We start from the raw sequence: 21,668 nt of genomic DNA on the forward strand, positions 1-21,668 counted from the left end.
CAAACAACCTTCTCCACTTAATTGGAGTTAGGTTGCTTGGTGTAAAAACAAGGTTTTTATTATTATTATTGTTGTTATTTTTTCCGGATGACAGCTTCATATTTAGAATGTATATTTTACAATATTTCCACTACATTTCTATTAGTTTGATCTCTGGGCTGACTGTACAAACCCAGAAATAAGTCATCTGATGACAATCAGAGTTTGAACCGTTCTATACGTAGTGTAAATATTGTAATTATACGCTCAGAAGATTAGGTTAATTGTCTGGAAAATTATCATCTGAATCATAATAATTGATCTCTGAATGTTAGACAAAGTTTTCTTGTTTAGTGCCATAATATGAAGAAGACATTTCAAGTAGGAGATGTCAACCATGTCAGCTTTCCTGAAGGACTTTTCAGTGTGTTTATATAAAGCGTAGAATATGTGAAGCTGGTAGGAGTCGTGTTATATGCCATCACTTTCTGCTTATTTGATTGCAGTGTAAAGGGGACTACAGGATATAAATAGTAACCCTATTCTTATTATTGTGTAAGTTAGGTCAGCCCTGATTCAACAGAACTAAGGTACATAGCTTGCTGGCTGCATGAATACGTGTGTGTAATCCACAGATCCATATCTCTGTGGATCTACCATACGTCCCTCAAGTAAAGAGCCACACTGCATGTTCTGACATACAGTGAAGATGAACTATATATGGGGGTCTGTACGGTAGGATGGGTCTGAATGTTGTACACTCCTCACTTTTATGTTAACTCTGCATCTGGCAAATAATGAGAGCCATTCCAGCCTTGGCCATCCAGGCTTTTTAAAAATATAGAGAACTATTTTATCAAATTTTATCTTATTTAAATGGCTGAGAGTAATCTGAAGGATGTTTTGCTGTTATTTCTAGCTGGTTGAGTGACCATATGATGTTGTTGTTATTATTGTTTAGCCTCAGGATTATGTTATCCATGGTAAAGAGTGATAAATAATTATTGATATTACAGGAGTTATTTAAGGTAGCGAGCTGGCAAAATCGTTAGTTTGAAACAATTATTATAATTATTATGATTGATAAAGTGAAGGTGGTAAGCTGGTTGAACCATTCCTGTTCTTTTTTTTTTTTTTTGTCTGTTTTTACATTCTGAGTTCAAATGTACTGAAGTTGACTTTGTTTTTCATCCTTTCAGGGTTGATAAAATAAGTACCAGTTGCACACTGGGGGTTGATGTAATAGACTTACCCCCCTTCCCGAAATTGCTGGCATTGTGACAAATTTTGAAGCCAATTTTACTGAAGTTATATTCTTTAAAAATATGTTGAAGCAAAGTGAAAAAAAAATTGAAAAAGGGGGAAAAAGTGCTGAAATGATATTACACAGGTAAGAATCTGCTTTGCAACTGCATGGTGCTGTGTTCGATCCTGCAGCTTGCCTCTCATAGCTTTAGGTTGACCAATAACTTGAAATTGGAATTTGTTGGCTGGAAACTGTGGAACTCCATTGTGTGTGTGTGTGTGTTATTCTAATGATGTATATTGGCAAAGAATTTAAACATTAGCAACAAAAATGAAAATCTCTTGTCTCTTGAATAAAGCCCCTTGAAATATTTGTTTTATGCCAAGTGAGAGACACTCCCTTGTCACTCTGACAGGCAGAGAAGCAGTGAACCATTGATTGATCTATTAGAAACTTGCACCCAATAATGCTGTTGTTGGCAAATTGCAATATAAAATAAATAAATAAACTGAAGCCAAATCGTTTAAGAAAATTCTGTCTACAGTGGATCACTGACAGTAAATTAGTTATTAACTGTTGTTGGGTTGGTTGCAGATAAAATTGGAATCTGTTTTGTCTGTGAGCATATTTTAGGATATTAAACTATGATTATCAATTGTCAAGTGTTGTTTTTTGGGGAACAGCCTCTCTCTCTTTCTCACAAACACACACATATACACATGTACACACACAAACACCCCCTCTCTCTCTCTTTCTCTCTCTCTCTTAATATACATTTATATACTTACTTTTTCTATTTACATTGGTTTGCTTATGTAGTTAGTTTTCCTCATCTATTGACTGTGTGTGTGTGTGTGTGTGTGTGTGTGTGTGTGTGTGTGTGTGTGTGTGTGCATGCATATGGCTGTCCACCTGTCACCATACCTAGCTAGTTACCTGCCTATTCACTTTACCTACCTACCTAAGCTTCTTTCTATTTCTCTCTGTATCTATTTACCTACCAATATTCTTTTCTCTCTCACTCTCTTTTGCTTTCTCTCTCTCTCTCTCTCTCTCTGTCTATTTAGTGTGTTAAGTAACATAGATTGTAATATTTCTACTTTATTATAAACATGTCAACTCTAAGTTGTACAATATTGTCCCTGCCCCCCATCCGTCTCACTTCACCCCAATTTCTCCCATAAATCTTTTGGCATTATTAATATGTAATTTCACATGTCAAAGAATATATTCGTCTAACTCATAAAAATATATTCAGGATGATGAATCTTTTGATGGAATGGATATAATTGCAAAGAACATGTTGCCTCCCCTTATTTCTCCTCCTCCTCCCCCCCCCACTCTGCTGCTGTCTTTCACATAATTTACTGAAATGCTTTTACAATGTTTTAGGCATTTTGATTTATGGAAACCCATTAATTCAAATATTTCCTGAGCTATGGACCAAAAATGAAAATGGCTATAAAATAATAACAATAATAATAAGAATAATAACAATAATAATGATAATAATAATAATAATGATAATGATAATGATAATAATAAGCTAAAATCAAAGCAAAAATCTCAACAGAAGCAAAATATCTGAACAGCAAACTGAAATACTTGTTTAAGATAAACAATCTACTGCTTCTTTTAACGTTGATTTAGATGAAGAGATTGTGAGGAGCATTAAATTAACTCTTGCGATTTCACTCAACTTTCGATGCTGACAGACTCAATCTTTACCAGAATTTTTACTTGTCAAAACAGTAGTGCTGCTGTTTCATGCTTTATTTGTTATTTCTTCCCAATTTACATCAGACTTCACGATTAAAAAAAAAAATAATAAATAAAGCAATGAAAATAACAAATAACAAAAAAGAAAGTCAAAGCATCAAAAAATATTTAAAAAGTCATTTGTTGATAAAAAAATTTTATCAATTAATTTTAACAGTTTTCTTCCATCCACCCTTGTTAATTAAGGGTGGATGGATGGTAAACCACTGAAGTGATATTTTGATTCTAATAATCATTTATTTCTGATAAAGATTGTTCAATGTTCCATGCCAATAGTTTAACCTTCGTATTAAAAGACAAGCATGGAAGATAGTGTTAACCTTTCTCTTTATTTTTACTGTGACTCTACAAAGACACGGATCAGCCCATAGCTCATATAGATCCCATCAATAAAAACGGTGAAAGGTTTAAAAATGGCAACAGCTATCACATTTCAGAAGTGCCAAACACTCTTTCATATCATATTCATAGATTCTATTTTGTCACCTCTTTCTTTACATCAATCTCACAAAAGCTATGAGCCACACATATACCCACTTCCATATCAGATATAAACCATATAACCACTCCCTTTCTCAACTGTAATCAAAAGGTCATGCCTCCCCCCAAATTAAACTGTGCTTCTCATTCTGGTCCTTCTCACCTAAGGCAACATGGCCACCCGGTCTTTTATCTTTTCTTCAGATACAATATATATTTTGCCAATATTCTAGACTCATTTTACTTCAAACACGATTATTTCCCCTTAATTTTGTGTTATTTCTTTATGTTTTTAATAAAGCTATTTGTGTAGAGAATTACCGGAGGCACTTCAATATGATGGGCAATAATTGAGCAGAAAATGGTAAAATAGAAGTAAAACACTTAAAGAAATATATTTTGTTTAATTCTTTGTGTGAAATGGAAGGACTTTCTGCCTTAAGCCTGCAAACAATGTGTGTGATTGAAGAAAAATGTATTTGAAAGTAACTTTAACACAAGTTGGAGAGGAACTAGTTTGCATCAGGGGTGATGGTAGTGTTGGGGCAATGGAGAAGAAATTTACTGGAATTAATTTATTGGAGGAAGTCACTTCACAAAAGGAGACAGTGTATATCAGAAGGTAAAGAGTTCAAATATTTGTCGGACTGATGGTTTGCTGTGGAACTGGTTGATCAATCAGGTAGGAGTAACATGCATGAGATTCTTCCAATTTCTGGATCTGTTGCTGCAGTTTCTCTATAAGAATTTAGTGTTTACATCTGGGCACTGTTTTCTGTCGAGCTTTGGGGATAAACTGTATTCAATGTTTTCCAGGGCTGAAAAGAAAAAAAAAAATTTAAGTTTTGAATATGTTACAAATTAGAATGGAAACTAAAAAATGCAATTTATTATTATTATTTCATAGGCGCAGAAGTGGCTGTGTGGTAAGTAGCTTGCCTACCAACCACATAGTTCCGGGTTCAGTCCCACTGCATGGTACCGTGGGCAAGTGTCTTCTTCTACAGCCTTGGGCCAACCGAAGCCTTGTGAGTGGATTTGGTAGACGGAAACTGAAAGAAGCCTGTCGTATATATATACATATATATATATATAAGCATCAATGGCTGTGCATAATATTGGATTTCTTTGATGTCTGCCAGGGGACATGTAGAAGTGTTTTGTTAATGAGTCTGGGTGGGTAAGAACATGGGAAAGAGAAAGGCAAGTAATAATATTGTAAATAAAAATAACAAAGCAGAGAAGATAAAATAAAACAAGAAACAAACAAGGAGTTGGTGTAAAGAAAAAATAGCAGAGATTATCTCTGTATGGAGTTCTGGATTATCAGAGATTATCACTGTATGGAGTTCTGGAAGTGTAGAGGAATGGTAAAGTGGAATAATGCTATTTTGAAAGATAAAATTTGTAAAAAATTACTTTGAATACAAATAGGTGTTTTATTTTGAAATAATCACTAAAAGTAAATAAAATGAACTTAAAGATGAAAATGGTTGGTATAGAAGAGAGACATAAATCTTGCTTGAGTTTGAGAGGTGGAGCAGTATGGAATGAAGGTTGTTTGGGGATTTGGGGGGTGAAGTTTAGAGTTTATTTCTCAATAGTTCAGCATAGGTGTTCTCTTTTTCACTGATCTTCTGTATGTATGTATGTAGTATATATGTGCGTGTGTGTGTGTGTGTGTGTGTGTGTGTGTGTGTGTGTATATACTGTTGATTACAAATGGTTTGTTGTTTGTTTATGTCAGTAATATTGGCATCAAACCACTGAAACCATTGAAATGGTAATACATCTTAGTATTTTATGTACAGAACTGAATTCCTGCCCCAGATTGTTTCACTAACATTGATTTTCCTTCCCCCACCTTTGCCCTCCACACCATTGCTATTTTCTACAGTTCAAACACCAGATCAATACAAACAGAAGATCAATAAATTTAATCTCTGTTCCATAATGTTCCTCCTTCAAGCGACATTTTGAATTTATTGTTTGGTCTGTTCGTTTTCTTCTTGGGCTAATTTCTTGTTGGACACTTACAGAGGTAACCACCTATACCAACACCACCACCACCACCACCAAGACCACCACCACCACCACCACCACCGCCGCCGCCGGCGGTCTTAGTCACCATTTCAGCTGTGATTTTAGTCAGCATCGCACCACTTTATGGCTGGTGTTGCTAACTCCATGACAAATGTGAATTTAATATGCATGCACATATGCATATATTACTGACATGTTCATAGATATATATATATGCAGACACACACACACACACACACACACACACACACACACACACACACACACTGTCAAAAGTGTGGCTCCATGTGTCTTAAACTGAAGAACCAGATAGTTAACCACCGACTGTGATGTAGCAGCTTTATCCATCATCTATTCTTTTACATAATCTCCACTTTAATATCTTGTTAACTCATTGGTATTATTGCCTTCAGCATCCCTATGATAATGAGGTTGATCTCCTCCTCCTCCTCTTTCTGATCATCATCATCATCATTATAATCATCACCATCATCATAACCGTCATCATATTCATAGTTACCATAATCATGTTACAAGTTCACTGGCTTCCAACACAGTTTATAATTAGTAAATACTTCATCAATCGATGAGCAGTTAAATATATATATATATATATATATATATATATATATATATATACATATATATATACATATATATATATATATATATATATATATATATATATATATATATATATATATATATATATATACACACAATTTCTCTTATCCTAGCTGCTTTTTCATATACGAGTAAAGCTATTGCTAGAAAGAATCATTGAGATGAGTCAATGTTGATGCAATGTGAGACTCTTGTATGATTCTTGAACCCGGCCAAAGATTTGTACATTCTATTGCATAATGCACAGCTGTACTGGCTGACAAATGGGGAGCAGGTGCCACAGAATGAACTCTTTTGACTGGCCTTTCCAATCCTCCAACTGAGAGGCACACTTTTCCGCTTGTTGCACATGTTCTGTTGTGAACAACAGGCCATGTCACAATTTACCATGGTTCAATTCCAGTGAGTTCTCTGATGGCTGACCAGGCCCACATCACTCCAGCACCTCCTCCCACAAACTACAAACACACACACACACACACACACACACACACACATATATATATATGTATATATATATATATATCATCATCATCATCATCATCGTTTAACGTCCGCTTTCCATGCTAGCATGGGTTGGACGATTTGACTGAGGACTGGTGAAACCGGATGGCAACACCAGGCTCCAGTCTGATTTGGCAGAGTTTCTACAGCTGGATGCCCTTCCTAACGCCAACCACTCAGAGAGTGTAGTGGGTGCTTTTACGTGTCACCCGCACGAAAACGGCCACGCTCGAAATGGTGTCTTTTATGTGCCACCCGCACAAGCCAGTCCAGGGGCACTGGCAACGATCTCGCTCGAAAATCCTACAGGAGCCAGTCAGGCGGTACTGGCAACATATATATATATATATATGTATATGTATATATATACACACACACACACACACACATACATACATACATACATACATACATACATACATACAGTCTGATTTGGCATGGTCTTCTATGGCTAGATGCCCTTCCTAATGTCACCCACATACAAATATTATTCTCTGCTATATTCTTGCTTCAGGTTTTACATTAGTAGATCAGCTTTAATCTATTATAAAGTCTTTTGTTCGTCAGGTGCCTGATAATCTCCAAGTAAGTTGTGGTTCGTCTCAGTCGTTGAGAATGGACTGCATTGGCGGTGATTTAGTTATCTCTCTCCATCAAACTAAACACAATTGATTTTCTTTTTCGTCAGCTCATGAAGGTTTCACCAGTTGTCACTCTGAAGTACTTTGTCTTGCCAATTAAGTCAATATTATACCAATTAAGTCGATATTATGCCATTTAAATCAATACTACAACTGGCTTGCTACTAATGGAAGCATTATTTCTTCAGAACTTGGACCAATGGAACTTTCCTTTGCAAAAGTTCTGTTTTTAGTTTTTATATTTTTCAAGCAGCAGACATTTTCTTTTCCTTTCTAATTACTCTTTTACCTCAACTGGAGAATTTCTTTCAATGATTTTTCTTATATGTTTTTGTTGTTCTATCCATTCCGGCTTGGCTAATTGCTAGAACGAACAGTTAGGTTGGGTAGTGACTTACAAAACTAGGAACTCTTATTTCTTCCATTGTTGTTCTGAAAATGGTAAACTTATTATTATATTGTAGCTACGCATAAAGGTAGTCTCATAAGTTTACAAAGTCTTATTACAGAATGAAAGCCACTACATCAATCCAGAGAAGAACAATGAGAGCATTAGAAAATTTAAGACAAAATGCTACAAATATGTTTAGTAAAATGTCATTTCGATGTTTCTCTTGAACAGCAAAGAGATGCCTACCTGAAATATATGGACAGAAAGAAAATTCTAGGGGAAGGAAAGACTGGAAAAAGTGATTTGTTAAGGGTCTGCAGGAGGAAGGTAATAGGTGGGTGGGGGGACGATACGGGTAATGGGAAGAGTTGAATGGTCCTAAGAGAAGTTGGAATGAGACCAGCCAACTGCAAGGAACTTTAATCACTTTGGTTGTTATAGAATCATCACAATAAAGATAATTTGAAGTTATCAGTTCAGTTCTTCCTTCCATGTTTGTAGACTGGCCTAGAATTCATTAGAATCCATTCTATTTATCTAATAAAACAGTTTTGATCTATCTCAAATATGACTTCAGTTCAATTGTAGCATTTACAAGTATTTTGTTTTTTAAATCATCATCACCATCATCATCATCATCATCATCATCATCATCATCATCATCATTTAATGTCTATTAAATGATGGAGGAGGAGGAGGAGGAGGAATGTGATGACTTTGTTATGTAGATAAAAGTCAATAGAATTATTAGAAATAATAAATATGGAGTCATTTTTGGGGACTGGCAACCAGTGACATGTTGTGGGGCATTAAAATGAGATTAGAGCCATAGCAGTGTATGAAGAAGAGGAAAATAAGGAAAGAAGAAAACTTGATATGGAAGTGAAAGCATGGAAAGTGTTAGATGAAATAATGAGAAATAAGAATGGCTGGCAGTAAGGTGAGACATCCATCAAAATATTAGCAGCTGGCAGACTAACAATATATCTTGTTGTCTATTTGGTTCATAACACCACTCATATTCTTTTTATGGTTCTCTTATCTCGGCACACACCTGGCTTCTCTTCCTTGGCAATATTCCTTGGTGAGGCAAAAACCATCTCTTAGAAGACAGTTTTATGTCATCTACCTCATATTTAAATAAATTACCTTTTCAGTTTACCTTATGTGAACATATATCATCATCAACATCACCATCACCAACCATTGCTGCTTTCACCACTACCACCACCACCACCACCACCACCACCACCACCACCACCACCACCACCACCACCACCACCACCACCACCACCAGAAGGCTGCACCAGTCTCCAATCTGATTTGGAAAAGTTTCTACAGCTGGATGCCCTTCCTAACACCAACCACTCTGAGAGTGTAGTGAGTGCTTTAATGTGCCACAGACATGAGGGCCAGTCAGGTGGTATAGGCATCGACCACACTCAAATGGTGCTTTTTATGTGCCACCCGCACAGGAGCCAGTCAAGTGGTACTGGCAATGGTCATGCTCGAATGGTGCTTTTAACGTTCCACTGGCATGGGTGCCAGTCAGGTGGTATTGCCATCAGCCACGACAACGATTTCACTTGCCTGAATAGGTCTTCGCAAGTGGAGATCATTGCCCAATGTTTGTAGGTTACTCTTAAATGGGCTGGTTATGCAGCACTGGCATAAGCCATGGTTATGGTCTCACTTGGCTTGCCAAGTCTTCTCAAGCACAGCATACCTCCAAGGTCTCGGTCACTTGCCATTGCCTCAGAAAGGCCCAATGTTCAAAGGTCATGCTTCACCACCTCATCCCAGGTCTTCCTGGGTCTACACACATATATATATATAACCTTGATATTCATATTTCTTGTGAAACCATAGAGTTGTATCTGGAAAGATTTGTTTTAGTTGGTAGAGAGTGATGAGACAGTAGTGTGGAGTCTTCTCGGACTGCAGGCAAGGCCAAAAAGGTATATGAAAGACAAGTAGTTGTCTTTTTGAATAAAGAAGATTTAATTGTATTATAAACCTTGAAGTTACAGCCCAACATTATGAGAAATAGTATTATTCAACTTATTGCTTAAAATTACACTTTAACATCCCAAAAGATTTTCTATATTCAGTATGTAGACACTTCCCCACCATCTATAAATATCATAAATACTAGCGAATTCTCAACATTTCTGTAAAAATATATGGGGGAAATAAGACATCTCTAACTAGTTGAATTTTTTGCCATTACACAACTGTAATATTCCTACTAGCTTCTAACAAAATGTTTGATATCTTTCAATATCTGCAGTTTATCATGCAAAAGCCTCCTTTACTGATAAAATCACCCCCAGAAGTTAAAATCCTTGCAAAACAAGGTATTCTCGGTGCATTCATACTTTTAAAATTTCTCACAGATATTATGACAAACCTTGTCCAAATGCACCTGGAATTTAATGGGCAAAAAGCATCATTGAACATGCATTCCCATACAAACAGGATGTGGAGTTATGTTTGTTTACTAAGAGAAAAAAAAAAACTGAGTATTCTATTATAAGATATCAATGCTGTCAATAAGAAAAATGAAGTTTCGCAGACAGTTTGGCAAATTTGACAAAGGAATTTTAAATGACTTACTGCTTAATAAATTTTTTCTTACTGATATACTAGAAGGAAGAAGATTTTGCTCCACAGAATATATTTGTGAATGTGTGTGTGTGTGTGTGTGTGTGTGTGTGTGTGTGTGTGTGTGTGTGTGTGTGTGTGTGTGTGTGTGCATGTGTGCATGTGTGTGCAAAACTACATTTGAGAATAAGTCTTTAACTATACATGAAAATGTGCATATGTAAATATATATATATATATATATATATATATATATATATATATTGCACATTTCATGTGCTTACTCCGGTATATATATATATATATATATAGATAGATAGATAGATGCATATATACATATATATGTATGTGTGTGTATGTATATATATATATAAATAATATATAAATACAACAATACAGATATAAATACACACATACATACACATAAAAATGTAAGCATACCTGCATATGCACAAACACACATACACACACATTTGTATATTTGAAAATATATGTGTTTATAACTAAACATAAAAACATTTATGTATATAGCTGTACATGACAGTGTGTGTCTATATAATTATACATGGGAACAACTAAGTGTGAAAATATATGTGCATATAACAATACATAAAGACATATGTGTATATTTAATTATACATGAAGATGTATGTGCATGTGTATGTATATAATATACATGAAAATGCATGTATACACACACACACGTATATATATCCTGAAACATCTATAGGAAAATATGAGAAATGGTGAAATGACTATGAGAAAACCAGACAATCAAAGAGAATGATTTATATCTGGCATGGTCTGGTATTAACAGTTCAGTGACCTGTATGGGTCAAGGGTGAATAATGGACAGTGGAGTTGGTTAAAATTGCAGTGTTTGATAGTGATCAGGTGAGAAATTGTGTGGAGCAAATATTGACCAGTATCTCTGGACATTGAAGCTGAATAGGCAGTGGTTCTAGACATATACATATACATACATACATATACATACATGTGTATACACACACACACCCATTATATATATAATATAAATGTATATGTATATATATATACACACTCACACACATATATGTATATATATATATATATATATATATATATATATATATATATATATATATATATATATATATGTATGTATGTATGTATGTATGTATGTATGTATGTATGTATGTATAATGGTATAAAGACATAAACTGGCAGTCAGCAGGTATCAAGACTATTTAGAATATGTATGTATATATATATATATATATATATATATATATATATATATATATATATATATATATATATATATATATAAGGGAGAGAATCGGTTGAAAACTACTGTTTTTAGAGAAAAGCCTGTGTGAAACACGATTTCCCACCGGTTTCTTGCTTTATGCAGGAGCTCAGGGCAAGACATTATAGTACATGACCATCCTTGGCACATAAGTAATGTGCGTGTAAAGTTTGGTGAAAATTGGTTGAAAACTGTAGAAATGCATACGTATTACACACACAGACACACACAGACACGCACATACACACACAGAATCCTTTGTTTTATATATATAGATTAAACAAGGAATAATGAAATAAAAAAATTTAACCAACCTGGAATCTCTTCATACTGACTCTCCTTCCATGCCAGTTCATTCTCTCCTCCTCCTACTCCACCGCCTCCTCCTCCTCGTGTTGATTCATACTGACTCTCCTTCCATGTCAGTTCACATTCCCCTCCTCCTCCACCTCCTCCTCCGCCGCCTCCTCGTGTTGATAATGTGTCACTGAGATAACTGGCAACAGTCATTGCATTCTGTTCTGTTGGTTCACCATATGATGTCACAGTTATCGGCCGGTTGTATAACTGAAGTAGATGATAATAAGTGTGTGTATATTATATACATATATATATGTGTGTCTGTTTGTGCATAAATATATACGTATATCTGTGTGTGTGTGTATATGAGTGCTGGAGTGTTAAAGAGTGAGAGAGAGGTGATCAATATGTGTTGGAATATATGGTGTATTGAAACCAAACTTTTTTTGTGACTCTTGTTTCATGTTACTGCAATCATCAGGTGATGATGTTCTCACCTAAAGATCACTGGAGAATGAAACTTGTATCACAAGATAAAAATATAGAAAATACAGGCTCAATAAACTATATATATATATATATATATATATATATGGGTGCTTTTTATGGACTCTGACCCCAGTGCCTTTTACATAGCACCAACATCAGTGCTTTTTTATGTGGCACCAACACCATACTTGAAAAACAAATAAGGTGGGGGGCTAACAATATGGATGACATTTGACTGTAAAACAAAGCCACATTGATACATTTGTCTAACCCATGCTGGCATAGAAAAACAGATGTAAAACAAGTGAATGCTACATGTGTTTTTATGAAACAATCTGGAGAAGGTGCACTCAATGTAAAGTGCAGTAGTTTTATACAAGCCAATCCAGTTGCTTGACCATTGGAAGTTTCTATCATTGGATTGGACTATGTGTGTGTGTGGGGGTTTGTTGTTTATGTTTATTAATCCAGCCATTCTCCTCCTACAACCACCTCTCATTTGCAATCATTCTTCCACTCACACAGACATACGCATTGATAAACACAGACATTGAGGAACATCAATATCCATGCATACACACACACACACACTCATGCACACACAATAATAATTAACTAGGCATCTATACATACCCATGTACATACCCATGTACATACACATGTATTGAAGCACACAGAGAAAGAGAGAGAAAGAGAGAGAAGAAAGAAGAGGGAAGACAGAGGGAAGAATAAGAGAAAGGAGGGTAAAGAGTAAAAGGAAGGAGAGAGTGTAAGAGATAGAGAGGGAAAAAGAAAGAGAGAAGAGACAGAGAAGAAGATTGAGGAGGAGAGAGAAGAGAGGGAAATGGAGACAGAGAGAGAGAGAGAGGGAGAGAGAGAGAGAAGTGAAAAGGAAGATGAAAGAGAAAAATGAAGTAGAATTGACTTTTGTAATTATGAATTGAAATTAGCCAGAAATTAATTTTAGTTGATTAAATATGAAGAAGTTATCTTACCAAAGCTGAATTCTTCCAGTCTGTGAGGGATTTAATTTCTGGATAAAACTGGTTTGTTGATTCAAGAGATAGTGAATTTCTGTTTAGAAGTTGTTGTGTGTTCCTCGCCATAAGAATAGGATTGCTATTTGTTTGGTAAATTAATTGTCTCATTTCTGTCCTTGATTGGTAGGGCTGTGCCTCCCCTTGTCTCATTAATACATTTCTATTATTATTAAACCTTATTATGCACAAAGTAATTGCAATGACAACCGCTACAGACACCACCACAGCTGCCACGACTATAATTATAACCCAGGTAAGATTTATCATGTTATCTGATTGTAAAGGGACCGATACAAACATAGTTGATGTGCTGTTACTAACAGTCAGAGTTAGCGAGATAGTTGTGGTAGCAGACAAAACCGGACTGCCACTGTCTTTGATAGCAAACACTAAATTATAAGTTCCTACATCATTCTGGTAAACTGGCCGTGAGAAAGCTAACAACCCTGTGTAGTGATTGACTGTAAACAAGAGTTTATTATTGCCACTTAGTATTTCATACTTAAGAAAGGCATTATTGCCGCTGTCTCTGTCAGAGGCCCTTAGTACAGTGATGTCACTCTTACTCTGGGGATGGTAGTGGACATCAAGATTAAATGGGTCGACACTAGGAAATGTAAAATATGGAGCATTGTCATTTTCATCTAAAACTTCCACAACAACATTGGCTGTGTTATTTAAAGCAATTTTCCCATTATCTTTAACCAAAACTTGAAATTTGTAAATATTTTGTTGTTCTCTGTCTAACGTTTCAGATGTTGAAATAAAACCATAGTCAGTGATGTGGAACGGTAAGTTAAAATTATTGTTGTTAGGAATAAGTGTGTAAGTTAAGAGACCACCTGGGCCTAGATCCGGGTCTGTAGCATTGACGAAACCGATTGGGAAATTTCCCTCCTCGTTTTCATATGTGAGAAACTGGAAAGTTTCTTTGGTAAACTGTGGTCGTACATCGTTGATGTCCGTAACATGGATAGAGAAGGTTTTTTCTGCTTTAAGGGAGGGAAAACCTTTATCGTGACAAATGATGGTTACATTGAAGTTGTCTCGGATTTCCCTGTCAACTTGACTTTTCATAACAACTTTAAATTCTTTTGGCCCCATGGATTGTAGTTTAAATTTATTGTCTTTGATATCACAGCTGACCTCTCCATTTTGTCCCACATCGTTGTCAGTGACCATCACATAAGCAATGAAACTACCGACTTTGATGTCTTCAGAAATGGTAGCTGTGTTGTCATTGATTGCAGAAACATAATCAATATCAATAGATGGAGGATTATTGTGTTGATTGATAACATTCACTAGAACTGTAGCTATAGAAGTAAGTGGAGGACTACCTCCATCTTTGGCTTCAATATATAATTTATAAGGCAATTTATCATTTAATTTTGGACTCTGTATTAAAACAACCTCTCCAGTTCTTGAATTTAATAAAAAGTAGTTTTTGGCAATGTCTGATGTTTTGGGACTGAAGTGATAAGTAACTCTAGCATTATTATTTATGTCCAAATCAACAGCAGACAAAATAATCACAGGTGTTTTTAATTTGTGAGTGTGTTTTATTGTAATATTGTATATGTTTGGGGAAAAAATTGGTCTGTTGTCATTTTCATCTTTTACAGAAATTCTAACATTCAAAATACTTTGCTTTGGTTTGGAGCCTTTGTCAGTTGCAACAATTTGAATTCTATAATTATCTTTTGCTTCTCGGTCAAGTCTTTTCTCTAAGACTATTCCAAGAGTAGAGATTCCATCAGCTCTTCGAGACACAAACAGAGAAAATATATTTTCATTCCTAATCTCATTTCTTAATTTGTAAGTAATTTGAGAATTGAGGAGGCTGACATCTTTGTCGATGGCATTCGGAATAGATTTTGTCATTCCTACAGCATCACCTTCAGAAAATTGAAGTGAGATCTCTTTATCAGGAAACTCTGGTCGATTGTCATTGATATCCTCTATAATCACTTTCACTTTGAGGATCTTCATAAAGGTTTTGGCTTTGCGGATGGCAACTTTAATAATTCTAAAACATTCTGTATAGTCCGTACAAAGGGATTCAGCATCCAGAACCTGGGCTGTGTACAGTTTACCATTCTTGGTCACATTAAATAATTGACTCTTCATTGATATTTTCCGCTTCAGTTCACTAAAACTTAGATCTGTATTTTCTGATGTCATTTCATCGAACATGTGCGAATCTGTTGCAATATCTCCAATGAAACTTCCTGAATGTTTCTCTTCTTCCACGTAATAAATAATATCCACACACAGGCATACATGGAATAAACAGTATATATATGATATCAGTATATATATAGAAACCAACATAGTTCTTGGCAAAGTTCTTTTATTGAAGCCATGCACTCTTGGAATCTAGGAAACCTTTCTGAAAGAGAACAAAACATTACTTTATTGACATGATCCAGGAATGGAATATGGCATCAATTCTTTACAGTTATTTACTAAACAAAAAATATTCCTCATATTATATGTCTGTTGCATGGAATGGAATTATGGTGGTATTTTTGTCTGTTTTATCATTATTTTCCAAATGTCAGAATTAAGACTAAAGGGTCACTAGAAATAGCCACTGAGTCCCCTTCGAAACAGACCCTACCACCTTAAAAATGAAATGAAACATTAGATAATTATAATACAGACACAGAAGAAACTGATGGGATGGTCACAGTTAGAATGTCTTTGACCTTAGATATAATGAGTCAGGGCTAACAGAGGCCAAACTACACCAGCAAAAGGGTTTGATAGAAATAATGTATTTGACATGTATTTCCGGTGTTGTGGGCAGGAAGATGGACAAATGGGGACAAATGATTTTTTTTTTTTCCTTTCTTTTTATTTTAATTATGTTTCATATCAAAGACCCATTTTATTGTCTTTGTTGGTAATATTTACATCTTTACCTTGATATACATCAGCGAAAGACATACACACATATATATATATATATATATATAGCTATGCATACACACATATTTATATAGCATACTTATACACATTTTTACTCATGCAGTTATACTGATTAGCATATAACAACCTTCCAGAATTTGTAAAGCATTAACGCCTTGCACTGTTTGTTCCAGTTCTAATGGGGTCAGCTGGTACCCCGGACAAAATGCTGCAAAGTCTTTCGACTGTCTTTACGTTCTGAGTTCAAATTCCACCGTGGTCGACTTTGCCTTTTATTCTTTTGGAGTCGATGAGATAAGTACCAGTTGCATACTGGGGACAGTATAATTGACTTACTCTATCTCCTGAAATTGCTGGCCTTGTGATAAAAGTTGAAACCATTATTTGGCTGATACTTTATTTTATCAACTCTGCAAGGAAAGAAGCTAAAGTCAACATCAGTGGGATTTGAACTCATAACATAAAGAACCGTAAGTAAATAGTGCTGCTTACATTTTTGTGCAGGGCTCTAATGATTTGGCTAATTCACCTCTGTGGAAAATATGGAATAAATTTAAGAGTGATTGCCTGCTGGTGTATTTAGTGGAACCTATTTGAGCTTAGATTCCTAATCACTTTGTTACTTGGTGCATAAACTGGATTTGCTCTTCAGATGTTTACACTAACAACTATCAATCGTGCTGAAGATATTGACAAATTTCTCAAGTAGTTCTTCAGATATATAATGAATGCAATAGAAGCTGTAGCTAAACCTAACTTAATTATTAGGTAAAGCAAAGTAGTAGAACGTTCTGGGGTTGTTAATGGTTAAAATTAAGTGCATTTATTCAGTTTAACAAAAGTTTAATAGAGGCCAGAAAATGGAAGCTTCATCTTAATACCAACCTATCATAGCTGAAGCTCCATCAAACTTTTTCATTATCTTCACAGTGTTATTCGATGTATATTATTTGTTTGTATCTGTACACACACACACACACACACACACATTCATTGTACAAACCCAAATAATTCTATTCCTAATCAATAAATAATGTTATCAATCTTTTGATAGCTTTCATAACCTGGTCCATCAATTTGATGCCTCTGTACTTCCTTCTCTGTAAAGAATTTCTTTTGCTCTTGCAGTTGTTACATCAACCATTGGCTGTGACTCCTTTGGGCAAGTATCTAAAGCATGGCCCACCCTGCCAGATATTTTCAGCATTCTGGTAACTAATCTTGATTGTCCCGCCGTCTTCCTGGTCTTTGTATCCTTAATCCCTTTATCAACTACACAACTGTTAATTTAGATGGCTGGTCTCTCTCTCTCTCTCTCTCTAAACATTATGGAATTCCCTGATGTGCTTCAAGTAGCAGGAGCATTTCTACTGTATGATGACATCAGGTAGCCAGTAACTGTGGATGAGCTTTGCACAGTCTTTTGCATAAGATTCTACCTGAATGTTACTTTACTATATATATATATATATATATATATATATATATATATATATATATATATATATATATATATATATATATATATATATATATATATATATATATATATATATATATATATATATATAAATATATATATATATATATATATATATACACACACATACATATATATATATATATGTATGTATGTACTAGTGTGTGTGTGTGTGTGTGTGTGTAAATGAATTTTCTGTGAAAACATCAGATCAAACAAGTTAGAGAATGTCAATTGGAATGGAATAAAAAGTGAGATTTTAATATATTAAATTCTTTCTCTTATAACATTCAATATTGTTGACATTTTGTTTGGTGTACATTGAAGTTTTGTGTGAATAGCATAGATTATTTAACAACGGATAATATGTGTGTGTGTGTGTGCATATTATCTAAAGGTAAGTGTGTTTGTGTGTATGTGTGTGTGTATGTGAGTGGGTGTGGATGTGTATGTGCGTATATGTGCAATGATCTCCCAATATTTGTTTCTATATATTTATAAAATCAATGAACCTGTACATTTGTGCTTTGTGTGTGTGTGTGTGTGTGTGTGTGTGTGTGTGTGTGTGTGTGTGTGTTAGATGGTCAGTCTTCATGGGTATATGTGTGTGTAAATATTGATAACATAGATCTGTTTGTATAAGTGTGTCTCTGAACATATCTGTGTGTATGTATATATACATGAGTTTGTACATATGTGGATGCCAGTGTCTGTACATATATGTATGTGTGTGTGTGTGTGTGTGTGTGTGTGTGTGTGTATCTGTGTATGTTTGTGCATTTATATATGTATACATAGAGTCACACTGACTAATTGTGTGTGTGTGTATGTTTACATATCAGTGCATGTTTATGCATATGTGTGCATATGCCTTGACATATATGTGTGTGTGTGTGTGTGTGTGTGTGTGTGTTTGACCATACATACCTCTGTGGCTATGCATATGTGTGTGCATGTGTGTATCTGTACATATCTGTATGTTTTTACATGTGTGTGTGTGTGTGTGTGTATGTGTGATGCATCTGTGTGTGTAAGTGTGTATATTAGCATGTATATGTGTGTGCAAACAGAAGTCATGGCATACATTTGGGTGGTGCATCAGTCTGTATGTGAAATGTGTATGTGACCTTGTATAACTCTCTGTGTGTGTGTGTGTATGTGTGTGTTTGTGTGTGTACATATTTGAGCACGTGTCTGTATTAGCAAATATTCAGTAAATCTTTTGAAGTCAACAACAACAGCAACAACAAATAAGTGACAGGAAAAAAGTAAAAAAAGTACCAACCACAAACAATAGTAAAGCCACGCAAAAGAACGAAGCGTTTGAAACAACGGAGTCGCAATGCATTGTGGGAAAGATAACTTTCATTTTTAAAGCAGTTGATTTCTAAAACAAAAATAATAACACTTGGAACACACATCCTGTGTGTAGATTTACACAGGGTACAATAACACTTGGTGTACATAAGTAGTGTGTAGATATACACAGGGGTTTTACACAGATCTTGTGAGTAGATTTAGACAATAATTTACACACAAACTGTGTATAGATTTACAGAGTGTAAAATAACACTTGGTCTTCACATCTTGTGTGTGTAAATTTATACAGTAAATTTATACAGTGTAAAATCGGACATTTGCAGTGGATACATAAATGGAAGAATGTTTGTAATGCCTAGGATTGAAAACAAAAATGAACAGGATTTTTTGGTTTAAACATAAGTTGGGTGAATAAAATATGTTGTTGAAGTAGAAGAGCAGAAACCAACAGCCATGCTGAGTAACTTGGTGGAATTAATATATGGCAAATTGATGCCTCATTCAACAGAAATGTGTCTTGCAAAAGAAGGTAAGGATTGATTTCAATGAATGCTTGCTCTGGTTGGATTCAGTATGGAAAGAGAGGCAGAAAAGGTTTGAGTTCTGCTTATGGCTGAGAGCTACTGCTCTTTTATTAGTTAAAAAAAAACTGATGAAAAAAGTGGAAGAGAGTTAAGATGCTGCAAATGCACACACGAACAATGTCACGTGCACAGAAACTTGTTTTGTTCAATCCACAACAAGAGAGTTGTTCTGCTCTAGCCATTTCTCTTGTCTTTTAACTTCTTATGTCCGAGTAGAAAGCTACCTCTCCGTTGCAGGCGCCTTCAGTTAAAGGGGATCATTAGTGCCAGTGCCATTAAGAATGCACCTAGTCCACTCTGTAAAGTGGTAGGCATCAGGAAGGGAACCCAGCCGTGAAAACCACGTCAATGCAGACATTGGTGCACAATCCAGTCTTTTCATCAGACAGATCCTATTAAACAGTTTGAACCATGAGAGGATGGAAGATGAACATTAATAGATGGTGGTGGTGGTGGTGGTGGTGGTGGTGCTGGTAGTGGTGGAGGTGTGTTGTCTTGTTCCTGTTACATAAGGTGGTAATGGTATTGGTGGTGTTAAATAGAATAATGAGCTATTCATAAACAGAAAATTAACGAAAATTAATAAAGAAAAATGTGAAGTTGCAACATTCATGACTTTCTACATGACAGTCGGTTCTTAAATAAAAAGGTTCCAACTAAATATCCCCACAAAAAGATGATAGACACATTGGTTAAAAACTGCTTCCATCGGACGAAAACTAGTTTTTAAGAAAAGATGTGAAGGACTACAGAGTTGTCTCCCTTCGACCTGTCTCTGCCGTCAAAAATTGTGGCGTTCTCGAGACGACTCTTAGTTATTGTCCCGAGTCAGCTCTGATCAATGACCTTCCAATCGTGACCATCCCCTCTTATATATATATATATATATGTATATAACTGAAGAAGGGAAATATTCTTTATGCTGCATGTCTCGTTTCTCTGTTTTTTTCGTTGTTTGAAAAAAAGTTCGTTTTCTGTCTTCGTTTTTATGTTTTCGTTTCTCATTGTGTTTAACGTTTCTTGTGATGTCCTGTATTAATATATATGCAAGTATGTATACATATATATGTAGGTATGTACATATATGTATGGATATATGCATATAATTATATATTATTTATGTTATTATATATATATATATATATATATATATATATATATATATATATATATATATATATATATAATATATATAAATTGGATTGGAGCCTGGTGTTGCCATCCGGTTTCACCAGTCCTCAGTCAAATCGTCCAACCCATGCTAGCATGGAAAGCGGACGTTAAACGATGATGATGATGATGATGATGATGATATATATATATATATAAATATATATATATAGCAGAGACTACATTGTCTGATATCATTTGTTACTGCAAGACGAGAAAGTGATTTGAGGGTGATTTGGCTGTTATTTCTTTGCGATCATCGAGGCTCCATCATTGTCTAGTCTCTGCTCATAATGTTCACTTGGCAATATTTTCCAAGGGAAATCAGGAAGCTGCCAGATGAAAGACCCTGCAGCAAGATTTAGTTTCAGGCCTTGGTTCGAATTACTTCCATTGACATCTAGGATACATTTTAGGGATGAAAATCGAAACTTCTGTGGTTCTTTGTGTTATCAACCCATGAGATAGAAGATATATTGTGTGAATGCTGGGTTCTGTAAACTCTACAACTGTGACCTTCACAGAATCCACCCCAAATCTGCTGCCAAGTCATAATAAATAAACCCTAGCATCGTCCCTTCTCTGTTACCAGATCATCCCTTGTCGTTTAGCAGGTGCTGCCTGAGAGAGAGAGAAAAACAAAGGATGTCTGCACTGGTCTCCAGCCTCTGACTCCTTCATCTCTTCTTAAGTACAGCCTGTCAACATCACAGATTCCATGGAGACTTCCATCTGATGTCTGTATCTTGTGGCTTTTAATGTCTATGGA

At 35.3% G+C, this 21,668-nt stretch overlaps 1 protein-coding gene across 1 annotated transcript in view; it reads right to left on the minus strand.

Annotated features, from left to right (window-relative positions):
- Nucleotides 1-3,873: 3,873 nt before the first annotated feature.
- LOC106872614 (protocadherin beta-15) overlaps nt 3,874-21,668 on the minus strand; it is a 53,385-nt gene continuing 35,590 nt past the window's right edge. The window contains exons 2-4 of the mRNA XM_014919656.3: nt 13,367-15,803; nt 11,897-12,149; nt 3,874-4,302 (exon numbers count right to left, since the gene is read on the minus strand). Of these exons, the coding sequence (XP_014775142.1) occupies nt 4,223-4,302; nt 11,897-12,149; nt 13,367-15,745 (2,712 nt within the window). The 5' untranslated portion in view covers nt 15,746-15,803 and the 3' untranslated portion in view covers nt 3,874-4,222. The remainder of the gene's footprint in view (nt 4,303-11,896; nt 12,150-13,366; nt 15,804-21,668) is intronic.

Source organism: Octopus bimaculoides, chromosome 14 (assembly GCF_046866305.1).
Source record: "Octopus bimaculoides isolate indiv1 chromosome 14, ASM4686630v1, whole genome shotgun sequence".
In the NCBI taxonomy this organism is placed as follows: Eukaryota; Metazoa; Mollusca; class Cephalopoda; order Octopoda; family Octopodidae; genus Octopus; species Octopus bimaculoides.